At 51.1% G+C, this 19,375-nt stretch overlaps 1 protein-coding gene across 5 annotated transcripts in view; it reads right to left on the reverse strand.

Annotated features, from left to right (window-relative positions):
* The window catches only part of NR6A1 (nuclear receptor subfamily 6 group A member 1), a 65,241-nt gene that overhangs the window by 6,843 nt on the left and 39,023 nt on the right, over nucleotides 1–19,375 (reverse strand). For 2 of the 5 annotated variants that reach the window (XM_015279584.4, XM_015279582.4), the window contains 7 exons: nucleotides 12,763–12,993; nucleotides 10,594–10,649; nucleotides 8,526–8,683; nucleotides 7,443–7,670; nucleotides 6,594–6,848; nucleotides 2,361–2,482; nucleotides 188–340 (listed from right to left, as the gene is read on the reverse strand). In XM_015279584.4, the coding sequence (XP_015135070.1) occupies nucleotides 188–340; nucleotides 2,361–2,482; nucleotides 6,594–6,848; nucleotides 7,443–7,670; nucleotides 8,526–8,683; nucleotides 10,594–10,649; nucleotides 12,763–12,993 (1,203 nt within the window). Of the gene's footprint in view, nucleotides 1–187; nucleotides 341–2,360; nucleotides 2,483–6,593; nucleotides 6,849–7,442; nucleotides 7,671–8,525; nucleotides 8,684–10,593; nucleotides 10,650–12,762; nucleotides 12,994–18,936; nucleotides 19,084–19,375 lie in introns of those variants that run through there. The other 3 variants (XM_040649148.2, XM_001235477.7, XM_015279583.4) reach the window with 3 other exon arrangements.

Consider the following 19,375-nt stretch of genomic DNA (forward strand, 5'->3'; position numbering starts at 1 on the left):
GGCTGTGTGACCTGGGGGTGGCAGAGACTGCCTCAAAGCCAGGGGAGCAGCCTGAACAGAAGGAGGTCTCACACGAACACCCTCCAGCAACGTGAGCAGGGATTCCGTTCTCATGTGTTAACTTCTTTTCAAAAGCAGATTTCATCATTTGCAAATGATGGAAGTGGGAGAAGAGCTTAGAAGTTACCTGCAATATATCGTATCTCCGGCAAACACATCATTAAATCCGGAAAACGGTTTGGCTGGTGTGGGTATTTGTACTCTGTGAAGTCCTGGCAAACATACCAGTACCGCTTATTCAGCTGCTCCAGTTGGGATGCATTGGTTAAACCCCTAATGTCTGAAAGAGAATATGATCAGAGTGATGAAAACATAAGGAAAACAACTGAGAACAGCAGCAGATCCATACTTCTTCAGGAAGGACAGACTGATTTCTAGAACTCTAAGCTGGGTCACTGTTTTGGAGGCTGACTGAGTGCCCAGGTACGCACAGACTTCGTGCCCGCTGTGCCTGCACACAAGGCCTCCTTCCACAAAGATGTGGATGTGAAGAGCTGAAGCCCTAACCTGCTTGTCTTCAGCGCTCAGGGCACTCCCTTGCAGATAACAGCAACCTTAAATCCCTGCCTGGCTTCTGTAAAGCAGCTGCGTGTCAAGGTTTTGTCCTCACAGCGGATCCAATGCAATACTTCCTCAGACAGAAACACGGTGATATTGGCTGTATCATCTTGGCTGAGGAAAGCATTTGACCATAATCCAAGGTATCATCATATTTCTTCCCATCTGCTTATGAATTATGTCTAACGAGCTTTACACACTTGTCAAGTTCTTGTTTTAAAATTCAGCTTTACCCACGTCAGACAATGAACGCAAAGGAAAATGGATGCTCCCAAACCATCAGCGTGGCAGGAAGTCCCACTGCCACCTTTCAGCACGATCAGTGACATTTGCTGGGTGTCCTGGGGGGGGATCCAATGTGGTCGGAATACGGAAACTACACAACCCTCACTGCGGGCTCAGTCCTGTGGGACAGCCTGACGGAAGAGGCATTTATCTGCTGCCCAAAAGCTGACTTTTAAAAATAATTTTCAGGTATTTCACATAAAAAATTGCAAACTTCAACTAAAAATAAAAGAAGACAGGAAGTTAATGAAAATACATTTTAGAAAACAATGGAGACAGCTAAAGAAGTGTCAGGAAACTGCCCAGGGAAGCAAACCGGAATCTGAGCCCGGGCACACATTGAAGCGTCAGCACTATCGCCTGGTGAAAATGAGTGGGGGAGGAGGGAGCTTTCAGCACATTTCACAGGCTGCGACTATCTTTCACAGCATGAAAGACTCTGGGGACATTTGTTTCCAAAATTACAGCTGAACACCATCTATTAAGCGTTTTCCTCTCCATACTTTTCTTCATTTATGCACACACAACATAAAGAAGTGTCCCAAGAGGCTCCACGGAAGTGTAATGGCAACAACCAACTACTGGGAAGGGAATCACAAGAAACCTATTGATTCCAAACTATTTCAGTTCACCACACTTGTTAGGAACTGACCAGGATCTTCCCATACGTTGAAGAATTAATCTACATTTCATTTTGCATTGACTAAATTGAAGATATTCAAGGCTCTTGCAACAGGCTGAACTGCTGGCACTAATACATTGGTTAACCAACAGAAGGATACCATCCCTCATTAGGCAGAATTCATTGCCTGCACATAAATACTTCATTCCCGAATACTTCCCACTTTAAAGAGTTAGCATTAGACATAGGAAAATATACTGACGAAGTTTCTAAATAGCAGGAAGCCAACTAGGTGACCTAAACATAAATCCTGAAGGTAAATCACTTCAAGAGTCAGGAAAGCTCTACAAAGGGAGGACCAGTTTTACAAAGCCACCCTCCCAGGCAGAAGAACAAACACATTTTCAGTTTGGAATCTGTGAAAGATCGTTATTTGCCATGGAAAAAATTCACGCAAATTAATTGTTAATTACCTAAACTGCCATCTACACCAATATAACTTTCAGATGACTGGTGAAAAGTTCATCAGCAGCTGTTAAGAAATCAGTCACCCAAATGTTCTCCAGACAAATGTTACCAGTCTCTGTTATACTCTTACTCCGATACGAACATTTTAGATACGTTCCAACTGTATGTATGGCACAAGCACTGTCCTTGGTGTCTACATTTAAGGGCAAGAAAAGCAACTAAGCAAAAGCATTCCTTCACTTCCAGAACTTCCTCACACAGGTGTCTGCTGTCTGCGTGACAGCGGAGGGGCTGCAGAGCCCACATCAATCCCTGGGTTTCAGATCCTTCCTCCAGCTGGACTGATTCCTTCTCTCCACTGACTCACCTTGATTTAGGAAGTTAATGGCTTTCATGCATGCGTACTCCTCGTTGCTGACCTTCAACTGGTTGAATTTGCGAAAGAGGTAGATCAACCGCTCCATCACCTCCATGCCCTCTTCACTGAATCTGGAGGATAAAGGATCACACATCAACATATTTGGGGCAAGAATGGCAAGAAGCTCATTTTAGTAACTTCAGAGATTTTAAAATCTTGCAATAGTATTCAAAAACCCCCAACAAAACTGCTTCAAGTCTGCTGGGACTGTTAAATGGAAGTAGAAGCAAGTGCTTCAGTTTATCTCCAGCCTGTTCCAGCCATCCAGTGGAGCCAGGAACACGCAGTTACCTCTTTATGCTTACAAGCATGCTGCTTTGCCTCTCTACACTTGTATTGCCCCAGGTCACAATCAGGACAGTGCCATCCTTCCCCACAGGGCAGGCACCTTCCTTCACTTCGTATTTCCAACACCAGAAGTGCCTAGCATTTCTTTTATCTGTGTACTGCCATTTGAATTAACATCGGAGAATCACACTGACCCATGCACAACAACACTCCTCAATTATCCAATGGACAGGTGAGGATCACCCATCACCTCCCTAAAATTCCCACGAGTAAATGACAGAGATTCCATACGTCCACACAACCATATTTATTGCCTGTTACGGTTTGCTCATCTTCCTCAGCTGAGAGCTTCTTGAGGTGAGACCATGCAGTAAGGCAGGGACCTTCCTCGGAAATACAAATATGCACCAGAACACAAATAACCAAGGTTAACACGGGTGGAACTCCAGGTTGATGACACAATGCCTGGGGTTAATCATGCAGTCCACATAAGGTGTGCTACTTCCTTCTGTAGCCCTCCCCCCAAAACAGACTGCAGGCCATGCAGGAGTCATTATGCTTTGTACACATGCCCTGACACCCAATGGCAGCAGTGCCACCAGTGAGGGCTGCCATGGGCCCGCTGCTGGGAGCCACAGCCACCACTGATGCCAGTCCTGAGGAGTTCTCGCTCTGTATGAGGTGTGTTTGCTTCTGAACGCGTGTCGCTTGCACTCAGAGCTCCCAGTGCTGTTTGTCAGCAGAGCACACAGACATGGGCTATTTGTCACACGGCAGCACGGGCTCAAAGCAAGCAGGTGAGGAGATACAGCCCCGCGGGGGAGCCCAGTGCTATACACTGGAGTATAAACATCTAAGGAGTTCCATAAACAGGAGGCGGATGAGATGTTTCCACAAAAGCCATCAGCCTCAGGCACGGGAAGCCTGTTGACAACAAGCTGCAGGCTTCTCCCTGAGCTCCCACCCTGGCCAAGAGAAGCCAGGAACCAACAGGTGGCAGAGGGCAGCCCCACGCAGAGGGACACAGCCCCTCCACCCCGGGAAAAGACCTGACGCAGACCTGGGGGCACAGAACCCAGCCTTGTGCTGTGGGGCAGAAGCAGCAGCGAGCCGCAGGGTGCGGAGCAGCTCTGGTGCCTGCAGGCACTGCCCACGTGTGCAAATGGCCAGTACCGGCCTCTCCTGAGTGCCTCTCACCACAACATCACTGGTTTCAAAGAAACCGTGTATTGCATAAATCCTCAGAAGTGGGGCAGAAGTGTTTCGGTGAGCTTCAGCTGCGCTCTGCCATTGTGCCGCACAAAGAATAAGAGCGCAGCCAGAAAGTCAGCTCTGAATAGAACGAAAATAGAACTCTTCTCACTGAATAACACCTTATTTTGGCATGTATGTTTGTTTACTTCAAAGTTATTTGTAAAATGCACGGTGGAGGTTGGCCTCAGAGAAGCGAAAACAAGCTATCTGAACTTCGGGTCAGTTCTTCAGGAAAGTAATATTGTAAGTGATGAAAGCCTTGTCGGCTAATCTAAAGTTGTACAAGTTTTCTTGCTCTCAAGTTGACATTAAAAATCTTGCAGGTGCAAGATTGCAAAGCTCAAGAAGTTAATGAGCACAAAGACCACTCCGTTGTCTGTGGAGTTTAATTGTTTTTAGAGCATGCATATTTTTACCAGCCACTCATCACTTCATAAATCCAGGAGAGCTCTTCTCTCATTCCTGCAGTTGAACTGACTTAGTTTTCCATGCATACTTTCCTCCCCCTTTCAAACAAAGCTGTTCTGTTTTTCACAGCCCTATTTCTTCCCGAGGACCGACTCCTCCACACACCTTTCCTCGCAGTTTACACCAGGCGAGTTTCTGGCTATGGGTTATCAGGATCAGCTGGGAAGAGGGGGAAGAGAAGCGCTATCAGAAGAGTGCTGGGGGAGGTCAGGAATCCATTCATTTCATATTCACCTACAGAAAACAGCACAATAAAAGAAAACATTTGATCCAGCAGCCCAGGAGAACGCTCAGCCTGCTGTTAGAGTGGAATAAGACACAGGAGCTCATCTGATGCGTTCACTGTCACCTACTAAGCATTAGAGTTGCTCCTGTCATTTTGCTAAATGCCGAAATAACCCCAACGAGTCGGACCAGCACAGCTCAGAGCAATTGTTTTCAGCTGGCTGCGAGACCAAACTTCATTTTGCAATAACCACTAATCAGCACTGCTGTTCTCCAAGGAAACAGAAGCTCTTCAAGAAACCCCTCAAGGCAGAAACCTCTCTTTATGAGTTCCCTCACAAATCTGAAGGAAACAGCTTGTCAGGAGTGTACGTCCCCCTGCCACATGCAGACAGTTTTGCTGTGGATAAGCTGCCACAAAGACAACAGAGACTCAGCCCTCATCTGTGCAGCTTCCTGCAAATGGCTTTTGGTGTGCATTTTCCTATTTTCCTTAATGACAATTAGCGATACTTGAAAAGCTAAATCAGAAGAGACCATAGCAGCATTCCACTCCTAAGAATGCCTATTTTCACCCCATGTACACAGATCTCCTCTGAAGGACTTTTGAGGCTACCGGCTTTGAATCACCCGTTCCTGAAGGGGGAGGGCTCCTCCTTTGTCCTGTTTTCCTACCTCTCGCTCGTATTTATCACAAACCCCAAATGAAACACACTCTTCTCTTTCGAGGCTCTGACCAGGACAGCACAAACAAAAGGAAGGATGAATATAGGAACAAGTGTTATTGTGCTTCCCTCTGACCCACGCTGCTCCCTGCAGGAGCAGCACCAGGCACAGGATGAATGGCAACAGCCGGGCTGAGCGCATGGAGCAGGAACCTGCCCCAGGAACCGAGGCACCTGCGGCTAGCCCTCACCTCCCCTGCAGCCCTCAGCAAGTTGGTCTCCAGGGGGTGAAGGGAGACGCACAAAGAAACCTCAAGGAACTGCTTGGTGCTACAATGACCCCTCCTTACTAAGCATTTAGATCCCCCGATGACTCCTGCAGTATTGCCAAGCCTAGCATAGGCAGAGCACCAACAGAGCAAATGTTAAAGCAGAGGGTGGGCAGCAGCCTAGGTAAATCCCACCTATTTCACCATGACACTGTAAGATTGTGACTGCTGCCAAAAGGATCTGGCTGGCACCAAAACTGCAGAAGGAAAAAAAGAAAAGAAAACCAACCCCATCACCCTGGCCAAAATGATAAATGACAGGCAGGTTACTCAGAGCATCAGATAGTACAGACTATGGAAAAACAACAGCTAAGTTGCAACATCTTTACATTTATGAAATCAAAACAATGAAATAGCAATTAATAACCAACACTTTGATAATAAAGACAACCAGCTTCGTGAACAATCTTTCCATTGCCCAAACAATTTCTCAGTAAGACCTTCTGTATCTCAGGGTTACCCAAAGCGTCAGATTAATGTGTTTCATTCTCCCCACAATAAAAGTGGTTTGTAGGGTTGTGCTGAAGGGAGATGGCATTGCTATAGCAGAGCCACCCTCAAGATGACGCAACCAGTACCTGTTTTCTCTTTCAATAGCTGGAAAGTCTCTGACCAGCTATCTGTTCAGGCAGCCAGAAGCCTCTCTGACTGTTAGTAGCAAAGATCCTTAAAGAAGGATGTAGAGAAAGTTCAGGTAAAATTAGGAAGAAATCTGCCATGCACTGAGAAACACAGAACAGCCACAGAGATCAGAGAGAAAAACTGTCAGTCTCAATAGAAACCACAGACTGAAATCACAGGACATTTACTCCAACTGTGTGACTAAAAGGAAAGGAAACATCCTACACCTCCCTGCAAAAGGAAGCTTTCACTCAGCACCGACTAGCCACGGGCTGTCACATATGAAGTCTCAAGCACACACAGTCAGCACAGAACTCCCACTGGCGCCTCACCTGTGCAGCTCATCATCAGAGGGTGAGTACTTGGAGGTGACGTCTGCGAGGTCACCAAAGATCTGTTTGCTGTAAACAGTCAGCGAGGAAAGCAGGATCAGCTCCTGCCAGGTGGAGCTGAGCAGGCAGGTATAGTCCTTGATTGAGAGTTCACAGAAGAATGGCAGCTTCTTGATCCAAGCAATCTGCCTGAAAAGCAATTCATCCGCCAGACGACACAACAATGCAAACAGCTCTGCCTGAGTCACTTTATACCTGCAGGCACAGTTAACATGAAGGCATAAAAGTAATTAAAAACACAGAATGACACAATCTGACAAGGCACTTGAAAAGCAAGAAAAGTGTCACCAGAACTGGTGTGTGAGCGCCGACATGCTGGTGCCCAGAGTGTCACCTGGCGGCAGCAGCGGCGATTGCCAGGGCCTGCTGGGGCCAGAGGAGAACCTCTGCAGCTGGGGCTCACCCAGGCAGCACCTGCAGGCTCCTGAGCAGAGGGCAAGTGGCCCCTGCAAGCTGACCCTGCTTTACTCCAGTCCCATGTGCTTTTCCAGCCATGGTGCTTGCCACCAGCCCTCATGCATGGCTAGCGCAACCTCAGGGCTGAAACCACTGAACTCCGCTGCCGCACAGCCTCAGCCCAGCACGTACAGCCCCAACTACTCTGCAAAGTCCCAGCCACGGGCACGGCTCCACCACAGGACCGGCTCTGGATTGCTGCCTGCAGTGCGGTGCAGCAGCTCCCCACGCTCCCGGTACCGCCAGCACCCCGTGCAGCACGGCAGCTCATTGGAGCACAGCCTGAAACGCGCGGCTCAGCGCTGCCCCCGCCGCACCGCACGGCACACTCACCCGTCTTCGATGAGCATCGGCGTGCCGAGCGGCTCCAGGTCCTCCGCTGACACCAGCTGGTTGATCAGGCTGTGAGACTGGGGGTCCAGGCTGCGCGCCTGGGGGGGCACCAGTGCCGAGTGAGCAGAATAGCTAAAAAGGTGCGGGAGGTACTGATAGTGCGTGGACACTGGTGTCCCAATGTATTGATCCCTGAGTGCAGCGAATCCGTTCAGCTCCACGGACCTACTGGAAAAGGAAAAGCTTTTTAATATACTAAAAAAATTCCACCCGGTTCATTAAAATGTTAAAAATCCACCTACAGAAACGTGGATTAAAACAGAAAAGAAAAAAATGCCAACGAAAGAATGAAAAAGCCCTTTGCGTTTAAATCCTACGCTGCAAATAACTGAGCGTGCAGGTCGGGTGCTTCGTGCTGAGCACAGCTCCGGCCACCTCCTCTGAGCAAAGTGCTGGGAGCAGCTGCTGAGCAGCCATTCTGAGCAGACACCCACAGAGAGCACTTCCACTCCTGCTTTCTTAAAGGGACAGAATTTATGACTGTAAATTAAACAGTTCATATATGCAGGGAACGCAAATACCTCCTAGCTTACAGTGCAACTGAAAGCAGATGGACTGCAAGCCTGAGATCTTTGCTGTGTCCAGCGCTGCATCAGGAGGCCAGCACTAATGGTAGCTCACAACACACCACCACCAATTAGTAACCAAAATGGAATTCATTTATTTTCAAAATCTGAGCACAGTGAAGCAAAAGAGCTTAAACAGAATGAGCAGCGAAAGCTAATCAATTCTCCATAATCTGCAGGGAAAAAAAAGAAAATCAATACAAATTAAGAGCTCTAGTTCAATTATTAGAATTTTAACCCAACACTGCCTTTTTTCCTTCATTTCACCTCTCTGTTCAGTATTTCTCAATCCAGTTGCTGTCTTTCTAAAAGTGCACTTAGAGAAGTAAGGATGTGCAGCACGTTCAGCTCACACAGAGGTATTCCCAGTGAATTTCTCCTGCACTGACCCCAAGCATCACGCAGGGAAACAGTCAGGATTATTACAAGATGAAACTCTTCCAGAGTCAATTCCCACCTTGAAGATGGAGTAGACACAGGTGACGGCTGGTTGCTCTCAGACACTCCATTTCCAGGGGAACTGTGGTCGCTGTCTCCATTGTTGCTCCATGACATGTTTGCCTCTCCCTCAAATTCTTGTCCGGACATAATTCTTTCAATCTCCTCCTCCGATATCTTTCAGAAATAAGATCATTACAGTTAGTGCCAAGTGCCACCGAACACAAAACAAGGCAGAGCTTCCATATGCGAACGCCCGGCGCAATGAGCAGGGCTGGAGCCAGCCTGCCCTCGCAGAAGCACTTCACTGTTCCTAGAAACACCACATTGTCCCCTTACATTTAACAACACATATGAAAAATTCTATTTACAGCTGATGGCGGTGACCTTCAGCTCCAGCAGTACAATTCAAGTGTCAATAACAGAGCAGAGAAGAACGGACACACGAAAGGATTATGTCAAACACACACGGCAATGAGCTGTAAATCAGCCACTGCCAAAGAGCACAAAACCACGGAGCAATTGCAGCCAGTCCATCGAGAGCATCACTCAGTGTTGAGCGCGGTACAGTGCCTCAAAGAGCTGCCTGTGCTCCTGGGGAAGAGTTGCATCAGTTATGAGGAACATACAACATCAACGCTTTGAGCTTTTGGTTTTTAATTCTTTGTATTACCTCTCAGCAAGGCTGTCACAGCATGGGGAGACCTCACACTGACACGATGCAAGAAAGGGCAGTGAACTCTGAACATCATTTTCAAGCACCTAACGTTGTTTGAACAGTTTTTTCCAGCTCTGGAAAATTGTCAGATAACCACACTAGGCTTACCAGGTACAACATCTGAAGAGTGCAAGAATTAAAGTGCCTCACCCTGGGACATGGAGTTGACAGCATGACCTGTGGTTCAGCAGTGACCAACCATGCAGAGCTCAGAGGGCCAGGGCCTGCTCTGCCTAGTAGAGGCCGCTCTTCTATTAAAGCTGCATTTTGCAGAGAGGCATTAAAAACTGAGTCATCACCTGGCCAGAAATAAAAGTTCATTCTTCCCTGAGAGACCCACGTGGACTTCAAGAATCAGTAACTAACACCATAAAGACGATGTTTGCAAACAGCAGAAAGTGCTGTATGATTTTTATTATGATTTGAGCTGGCTCCCTTCCACTGCTGGCAGCCAGCGGGGCTGCAGGAATTCTTGCCTTCTTCTTGGTCAGGCAGAGAGGATGTGCACTTTCTGGCTGCCTGGCTTTTCATGTTTTTCATTTTGCACTGTAGTGAGTAGTGCTTTCATAGGTACATTGTCACAGAAAATGCTTTTGGTGTTCTTTCTGTTTTATTAAAATAAACAGTAAACTTTTTAAAGACTGCTTCTCCAGAAGCCAGCTGGAAACAGCCATCATTCCTCACACACACAGTGCAGGCTGCTGTGCTGAATTACCTCGTGTTTTACAAGACATCTCCAGACAAGCTATGTCATCAATCAGCAAGACATTTACTGGGAGCCCCTCTTGCAACAACTCAAGAAATTGCAGTGCACAGCCTGCAAGATTTACTGGGAGCTTTGGAGGGATTGAGGTCTCTGTGCTGCTCACGAAGGACAGGCAGCTCCGATGGCTTGGGCAGCGGTGCAGGGATCCCAGGCTGCCCATGCACCCATCGTGAGGCTGTAATGCATCCCCTCCTGCAGACAGCAGAGTCAAACTTTACTTACAAACCGACTGTCACGCACCCGCATGCACCTGCAACAGACAGGGTGGCAAATCCCTGCTGTACTAGCAGGAGGCAGGGACATATCTGGCAGGCTTTGCCAAAGCAGCACCGTCTCTGTGTGCTCCCAAAGGCACTCGGTGCCTCCTTCTCCACCCCAGTGTGTGCTGCTCATGACTGACTCCCAGCAGCTAGAACCAGGACTAATGGCAAGCAAAGCACTTGGAAAATGCACCCCCTGCAGAAATTACTCACCTTCCCCATCCCAAAATGGCCAGCTGCTTGCCTTTCCCCAGCCACAGCAGGGAGAAACCCAGCTGCTGCAAAATGAGTGCCAAGGTGAGCAGAACAAGAACAAAAGAGAGAAATTTCTGCACGTGCTCACCTGGACAGGTCCAATACTTTTGTTTCTTCCTCCTGGCATGCCATCCTCTCTGATTGCTGAAAGAACACAACCAAATCTTGGTAAGGAACAGTGCTATTTGGTATTTTAGAAATAGATATGTACTATTGTAAAACAATTTTTACGTCTTAAAAGATTAATTCAGCTTGACGTGCACTGGAGAGCAGTGATCCTCACCCCAACAGCAACATATTTCTGTGGCAAGAAACATTACTTGGAGAGTATAGCGAGATTCTTGAGCAACAGGGAATGAAGGAATGATCAATTCTTTATGACAGTTTTATATTAATTTGAGGAATGTCATATGGAAAGCAACTCTACTGCTTCTCCTGAAATAATCCAATACTGGAAAATGAAATGTGAACAGCAGAACATCAAACTCCACTCCACTCAGCCTGTGAGGCCGGCGCAGGCCTGGCTGCACCCGCACAGACTCCGCTGATGCTGCAGACAACACAGAGATAAAGCACCACACTGCAGCTGGCTCACACTGCCGCTGTTCCAGAGGGTCAGCTCTCCCAAAGCAATCACCAAGTTGGCTGCATGCAAACTATCCATTTAAAATTCGAGTTACTACACTGAGCTAAGCAGTTTCATTTCTGAAGAGCAGCCCGGTTGCTCCATGGAGCAGTTGTGTTCATAAGGCTCTTTAATCAAATTCCAGAAAGCTGCAGTGCAGCCCTATTACAGAGGTGCTGCTGGAGCTCTCCTCCCACGGCAACAGCCCCACAGAAGCAGTGTTTGCGGTGCCTCCTCTCCTCCTGGTCCCCAACCCCATGTTTATCACGGCCCAATCTGTTTCCCAGCGGCCGGGCAGACTTGGCAGCAGGCTCTCCCAGCTGCACCATGACCTTGTTGCTGTGCCTGCTGTACAGTGCACGGGGATGGGGGGGCTCTCCAGAAGCAGAAAACTAGAGAAAATCTAAGTGAAAATTCCTGTAGCAGGAAGTTCGTGTACCATACCTGGAGATGCCTGGCAATACTTTCTGTTTGCTGAGGCATTTTATTTGGATATCAGTGGAGATAAACACCCAACTCAGCCTTTGTCGACTAACACCGTGCCCTGCTGTTTACAGCTCTGTCTCTGAACTTCTCTGTCTCCCAGATTACAGTGTGTTCAAGATGTTTTGCCTAGGTGCAAGTTTTGGAAGCCTTGCTAGCTATGTAAGCTGCAAAAAGGTGTTTGGGTTTGCTGGTAGACCATCAAAAGGCTTCAAAACACACATTGTCCAGGAGAGCTGTCTTCCTTCTGGCAGGCAGGGCAGCCAAACCCTCCTCAAAGCAAGTTCCTTTCAAACGTTAAGCTCTATGGCTTATCTGAATTCAAAAAGGTAGCTCTAGTTATAAAGTAAATGCAGTTTGATTATGCAATAATTTTCTGATACTGGCAAGCCAGTCCTCAGGATGCAGCATGGGACTCACCGCAGGACCCTGCTGAGCCCCGTCCCTTCCACACCAACTGCACTGTGCGTTTGGGAGGTTTCTACTACGTGAACTCTGCTAATGTCTAAGTGTAGCTCCAAAACCCTGCTTCACACAGCAATCCTGAAGTGCCTGCAGAGAGTCCTAAATAACCGCCCATGAGCAGCTGTGCTCCATCCCCACAAAGGCACAGCTGCAGGACGAGGGACCTGCTGGCCAGGAGATGGCAGCGCTGCCCCGTGCCATGCAGCTCTGCGCCTGGTGCCGGGACAGACAGCAGCACTGGACACCCGTGGGGGAGCACAAGGGGTTCTCCACAGGATGGGGGCACGCAGCAAGGACCAGGACAGCTTTGGAACTGCTGCCTGGGAGCTCCCCTGGGAGCCTGCAGCTGGCCCTGCACAAGGGATCTCACAGCACCAGCAGTTATACATTTACAATAAGATACCCCCATTTATAAAATTCTGATGACAAGATACGCTCCCACCTGTGTGAGTGAGCTGGGAGGAGCTGGGACTCTGCCTGCCTTAGGGGCAGCGGTGGGGCAAAGGCAAGCCAATAAATTTGAGATAGGCCAAGATTTATTTAAGTCGTTGCTGATTCAGGCAAATAAAATTTTAGTTTTTGCTTATTTCGGCTGAAAAGGTAAAGGGTGGCTCTGTCTGAGATCAGCCGCAACTTCTGTTCCATAGCCAAGACTCCACCGCTGCCAGGCTCACGTTTCTTTACCTTTCCGGTTCATCCCCATCTGGAGGCATTTGAGCAGCCGGCAGTACTGGCATCTGTTGCGCTGCTTGCGTGACATGACACAGTTCTTGTCTCGGCTGCATCTGTAAACCCGCTTGTTGCAAATGCTCCTTTTGAAAAACCCCTTGCAGCCCTCGCAGGAGATGATGCCATAGTGCAGACCCGTAGCTCTGTCCCCGCAGATCAGGCAGGTTCGCTGATCAACCCGGTCATCTGCAAGAGAAGAGAAAGGGCTCTGCGGTCAACAAAACAACTTCACCGAGCCGCTTCATCTTTCCCAGTGGGACTGGAGCTGCCCCTGTGGCCACAGACCAAAACCTTCCCAAAACAGCACGTTTCATGGTGCTCATGCTGGAGCTCCTCTCCCAGCAGCCCAGGCACCAGCCAGCCCTACTGCTGGGCCAGGAGCACGCGGGGCTCCACAGCTCAACCATCTCAGCTCACCACATCCCACAGGATTTAAGTCCAGGAATTCTCAGTAAGCAACAACAAGAATGAAGAACAACAGAGCCCAAATGTGTCTCAAAGACAGCCTCTGTAAACGCTCTCTTTCTCAGTCATGATTTGCCAGAAATGTAAAGCAGTTTGGAAAACTGGGTGCTTCTTGGGTTACAAACTGCACTGCAGGTCCCTGCACTGAAAGCACAGAATGCCTGGCAGACATCAGCGGGATGCTGCACCACACACCCAAAGGTGGCAGCGGGGTGTGGGGCAGGGAGGGGGACACGGAGACACGGCCACCCCCACAAAGACCTCGCTGTACAACGCACGCACCCACAGCCTGAGTGTTATTCCAGAAATGATAATGAGGTTAAGTTGCCATGACTTGATTTTACTATTCCCTTTTCTAAACCTTTGGAAGGCCTCTGGATGACAAAAAAATGTAAATTGTACGACCCCCAGCAACAGGAGCTGTCATATGAAATTCAGTATCTTCAGACCGTAACACTCCCTCTGAGACAGAGGAGGGATGATGCACAGCTCAGCAGGAACCTCCGTGAGCACACAGTAATCCTCATAGACAGGGATGTCAAATGGAAAGGAAAAAGTAAATGATGGCTAAAGCAACCGATTTCGTTAACTCAAATGCAGGCTCACTATCTTGAGGGACATCTAAATCCTGCTTCATGTTAAAAGTTAACCGCATTAAAATGATGGCAGCAAATTGCACCAGCAGCCTTCTGCAGCAGCAGCTGTGCAACCACAGGCCAGAGGAACCTCTCACACTTCTCCTGCCCCAGGACTTTAACCTAACAAAGTCCTGGCCGTGCAAGCAGAGCCACGCTCAGAAGGTGGGCACTGCTCCTGTGTGCAGTGGGACACACAGATCCGTCACATCCCTCACTCAGCTCCTTGCCCAAATGTCAGCCCTTATGTGCACACATGGACACCCTGCGTGAGGTGCGGGAAGGACTTTGTGTGGGTTTTGCTCTCAGGACTCAGGAACCGCACCTCTGCATCTCACTGTGCCGCGCTTCCTCTGGGTAAGGCGGTTTTGTTCTGGTCTTTCTTAGCCTGAACACAACCTCACAGTGCCGTGCACAGCTGCCCGCAGCGTCCACAGGCGCCAGGAGGCGGCAATGGCTGCGCGGCGCTCCCGGGGACGCGTGCTGTGACCCGGCTCCAGCAGCCAGCCTCGGGCCTTCGCACAACAGAGCGAACTGCTTAGAAGGCAGAGGAAAGCGCGTACGTCCATCAGGGGCCTGAGGTGGGGAACCGCTCCTTTGCTGCCAAGGGTTCAAATCTCACAACAGAAACTGCTCCAGAAGCCCCCATAACAGCTACAGCAGAGAAACGGGGAGCATGCAGCAGTGCCTGGGGAAGGCACCGCACAGCAAAAAGGTGGAGAAGCAGGAGGAGAGGAGCGGGAGGAGAGGAGAAGGAGGAGAGGAGCAGGAGCTCCCCAGCAGAGCACTACGCCTGGGCTATGTCTGCCTGCCCTCAGCCCTGCTGCCCGGGGGCTGCAGCACAGACCCTCCTGTCCGGAGCAGCAGGACAGGAGGCACGGCCAGGTGCTCCAATCCCCAGGAAATCCGTACCAGCTGACAAACCTCGGGTAGCTCCTTACTACCAGAGAACACCTGAGCTCAGTAGCAATAAATGAGCCAAGCCCATTAGGGTCAGGAACAAAAACAGTTTTCAGCTCCACAAGCCAACCAAAAATCCAAGCCAGCTGCTGTTCTCTGCAGCTCAAACCCAGTGGTAACCACAACCAACTGGCAGTCATTTCTCAGACTTAGCAATGAACAGCATACAAATTCACAGATTTCACTGCAATTGTTCTAGAAATTTGAAGGCCTGGGCAAAGGAAACACAAACTTTCACCGAAGAAGCCTTTGTGGTGTCATTGCTGCTCCGCAGCACTCCCAGTTCTACAGGACTGACCAGCTCAGGTATGTGCCCCGGGAGGCAGCAGGGCGGCCGTGAGGCTCCCAGCAGGCCGGGGCTGACTGGGGATCCCGCTGGAGGCCCCGGCACACCCACAGCTGGGAACTGCATCATCTCCAGCCCTGATAGCTGAGGGGGCTGAGCAGGGGCAGAGCAGACCTCTCTGCAGCATTCAGCACAGCCCCAGCTCTGCTCCTCACCCCTTCCACTCCCAGTGCCATGAACTGGGCCTGCAGCGGCCTCACACACCGCGCAGCACTGCCAGCACGCACCGCCATCACAGGGGCTGCAAGCCAACGGTGGGGGTTTAAATGAGGGCTCATTTCCAGGCAGGGCTTTTTGTTGTGGGAAGAATAGGGCTGTCACCAAGAGAAGCACGGCTGATGAAAGCAGCCAGGAACCAGGGCCTTCCCTCGCAGTGCCCATTTCCCCACTTAACATGGCAGTGGTGTGTGCATCCCCACTGCCACGGGAACCTCGAGCTGCACGTGCTGTGCTGCAGGAGCTCCTCACTGGGACGTTCCTGGATTAAAATAACCGTAGAACAGTGGCACAGACCAGGAACAAAGAAACAAACCTCCTGGGAGCAGAGAAAGAGAAGCCCGCGTACCCCGTGAGCTGCTACTCCAACAGAACTGCTGGGTGAAAATAACTGCCTGAGAGTTTCAGTGGTTTAAAAAATCCTGCAGGAACTGAGGTCCGGTCCACCATGGCCCTACTGCAACCCACGGGTTTGCCAGCTCCCGGCCTTTGCTGTTTTTCACGCTGCTTAGTGCAAGATCCTCCTGTGAGCCAACACGGGGATCACTGGGGCTGAGCCTTACAGAGCTTGTAAAGCACAGGTGGATTGGAAGCAGCCTTGCACTGGGGTGCCCTCAGCTCCCTTCACCTTGAAACTTCACAGGAGCACTGTAGGTACAACTGCTTGAAGCAAAGAAGCCCTCCCTCCTCCCACTAATTCCTCTGGTTTTAACAACCACGCATGACAATGCTCAGTAAGAACCAAAGCTGCTGAAAATGAGTTATTCCAAATGGCTTGCATGTGGTTTGTCTGGAAACATCCTTCCTTTCAGCTCTCCTGATGGGTCTCACACATAACGGGCTCATACGCGGGATATTCGGGCTTTGTTCTCACCACCTATTGTCGCAGGGCCACTAAATCAAACAGTTGCTGCCACGACAAAAGCACTCACAAAAATCTCAACCTCATCTTGAACCCTGAAGATTTTTATGGCTACTCCCTCACCAACCCCTCCCCAAAGCCACATTAAAGGATGTATTGTTTTCAAAGGTCATGGTAGGTTTCATACCACGTTTTAATACAATGTAAATTCTACAAGAATATTATGATGTTACACAAGAGCCACACAGACAGTGTGGGGGAGCAGGGGGGACCTCTGCTTGTCTGCTCTGCAAGGCAAACGGGAGAAGCCGTGCACTTGTTTTTTGAAATACGTACTTTTTCCCGCAATGAAATGAGTACTCTTCATAACGTTAAAAAAACCCTGTGAAATTTCAAGAGGAAATACCTTAGATTCCTACTGAAGCACACAGCACTCAACTTTCTGGGCACGTTTGTACACAGGCAGAGAAAACACAAGTACAGAAAGCATTAGAGCACAAATGAGCAGAGAAACACGGAGCAGATAAAGCGCTGGGACTCGTGTTCAGACTTCAGCAAGCATCCGTCACTGCTCACTGCTTTCGGGACAGGCTGGCAGCACCACGCGTGCCGGGGAAACAGATGCCAGCCGTCCCAGGGCTGCAGAAAGGCTTTGCAGCTCAAAAGCACAGCAGCTCCAGCTGCCGTGAGAGCTCTGCCGGGAATCAGAGCCTGTGTGCACAGGGTCAGAGCGCTGCCTGCAGCACCAGGGCTTTGCAACAACGACACCTCCACACCCGAGGCACGAAGATGTAAAACCCCCACTGGGGATCCCAAAAAGGGAATTTAATGGGATTTAGTTTTGTCGAGAAGGGATGATGGAAGCTGCAGCTTCCAGAAGTTCCAGCTTGTGCAACAGAACACACTTTAAAGCAAAGAAAACGTTCCCTTGAGAAGACTACAGATGACACTCAGCACTGCAATTTATCAATAGCTTTAACATCTTCACCACTACATCTCGTTCCTGTGCTTCTTGACTCACCCTCCCTGGAGCTCTGGGCTCACAGCACTGCTCAGCACGCTGAACTCCCAGGCCGCTCCACACCAGCTGCCAGGGGCGCAGGGAGGGCAGCTCACATGTGTTAAATCCCACCTAAACCTCACTTGCCTCTCCCCTTCGAGGATGCGTCAAACACCAGCAGACATGCCGAGATCCCTTTCCCCCTTTCTCTTACCTAGCAACTTCTTTCACTTTCTTTTCCTTTCAAGAAAAATGGTGACTGAGCTGCTGGGGTCTGGGCATCTCCCTGGTGAGCCGACACCAACCATAGGAAAGGTTAATGCACACCGACAGCCTCAGGAAAGTAAAGAGAAGGGGGAAAAAAGAAGCGGCCTGCTGCCTCATTCTTCTTACTGTAAAAAGATGTCATGCTAAGGAGGCACACAGCGCTCGGTCAGTGCACCTCCGTGTGCCACCTCACCCACTAATTGCATCCAGCGCACACAGATGCATTGCATACCGATTTTGTTCCTGCAGAAGGGCTCAGCCAAAAGAAATCCCTCCTCAAGAAGTCAGGGGAACCCCAGGACTCCACGCCGGGACACACGTCCAGCTGAAGGGCCGCCACCAGCGCCATACGGCTCACCGGGAGCGCAGCCCGTGGCAACGAGCGCGGCACGGCTCGGCACGGCTCGGCTCGGCACAGCCGGCGGTGAGCTGAGCAGGCGGCTGCACAAAGCCCCGGGAACAAAAGCCCATTTCACCAAACTGGCCCAGCGCGGGGAATGGCAGCCTGCAGCTGCTGCGGGGGGAGCTCCGCTCACAGAGCGCACATCAGCACAGAGCTCCGCTTCCTCAGCCACCAACTTTCTGTAATCCCATTTAAAAAACCAAAACTTTGCCGTTCCAGCACGGCCATATGCTCCTCATTAAAATCTGATCGAGACCATTGTTTTAAATGGACAGATTACAAAGCAGGAAGATTACAGCTTCCCTTCCTAAAACGACTTCGGCTGTACTACCGGGGCCAGCAGGACGAGCGAGCACAGAGCGATGCGCAGCAGAAACGCGGGGTTAAGAAAGGCCGGCCGGGAGCCGCAGGGAGGCAGGCCCGGCACAAGGGAGGGAGCCGGGACCGGGAGCACACGACGCGTTTCCCTTCAACGCCTTCCCGAAGTATTTCTGCCCCGACTCTGAGGCGCATTTAGTGGGGCTCCGCCACCGCCTTCAATCACAGGGGGAAAAAAAAAAGCCGTGAAGTATCAGCGAAGCAGCGCTGGTCCCGGGAGGATGGAGCTGCCTTATCGGGAGCCCGCATGACCCCGGTACCATCCGTAATTAACGATACTAAAAAAAGCTCGTCCAGATGGTCCAACGGATTAGGAAGTTTCAAATACAAACAAATCACGCCACAGAACGAGCGATTTTGTTTTAACCGCACGGGCAGAGCGCAGCTCCGAGCGCCGGGCCGCCGTACCCGAGCAGCGGGAGCAGCACGAGAGCACAGCGAGAGCACAACAAAGCGCCGCGCCGCGCTCGGGCCGCCCGCAGCCCACAGCCCGCACCGGACCCGCAGCGCACAGCCGGGCGGAGCGCGGGCAGCGCGGCCCCGAACAAAGGCGCCGGGCGAGGCGGCCCCGCTCCGTCCGTTCCGGCCCCGCCTCACCTTCCATGCAGGTCGAGTCCCGCTTCATCCCCCCGGCTCCTAGCGGGGCCGCCTCATGGCCGCGGCGGCGCGGAGCGGGGCCAGCGGCGCGGCCGGGCTGCCCGCCTCGGCCATCGCCCGCCGCCCGCGGGCCGACCCTATGCTAACGAGCCGTGATGTCACCGCGGGGCTCTGCGGGCGGCCCACAGCGCGGGGCCTGGCGGGGCTCGGCCTCCTCCGCTGCCTGCCGGGCCGGGGGCGGCCCCCGGGCAGAGCGGGCCCCACCCGGGCGGGGACGCCGCTGCGGGGCGGGGGTGCGGGGCTGCGGGGCGAGGCCGGGCACCGAGCCCCGGCTGCGGTCCTGCGTTGGCAGGAGCGCGACGGCCCCGGAATCCCCGCGGCCGCGCCCGGCGCCGGCAGCTCCGGCACAGCGCGAGCCAACGGCCGCGGGCAGCGCCGG

The sequence above is a fragment of the Gallus gallus genome, chromosome 17 (assembly GCF_016699485.2).
Source record: "Gallus gallus isolate bGalGal1 chromosome 17, bGalGal1.mat.broiler.GRCg7b, whole genome shotgun sequence".
In the NCBI taxonomy this organism is placed as follows: domain Eukaryota; kingdom Metazoa; phylum Chordata; class Aves; order Galliformes; family Phasianidae; genus Gallus; species Gallus gallus.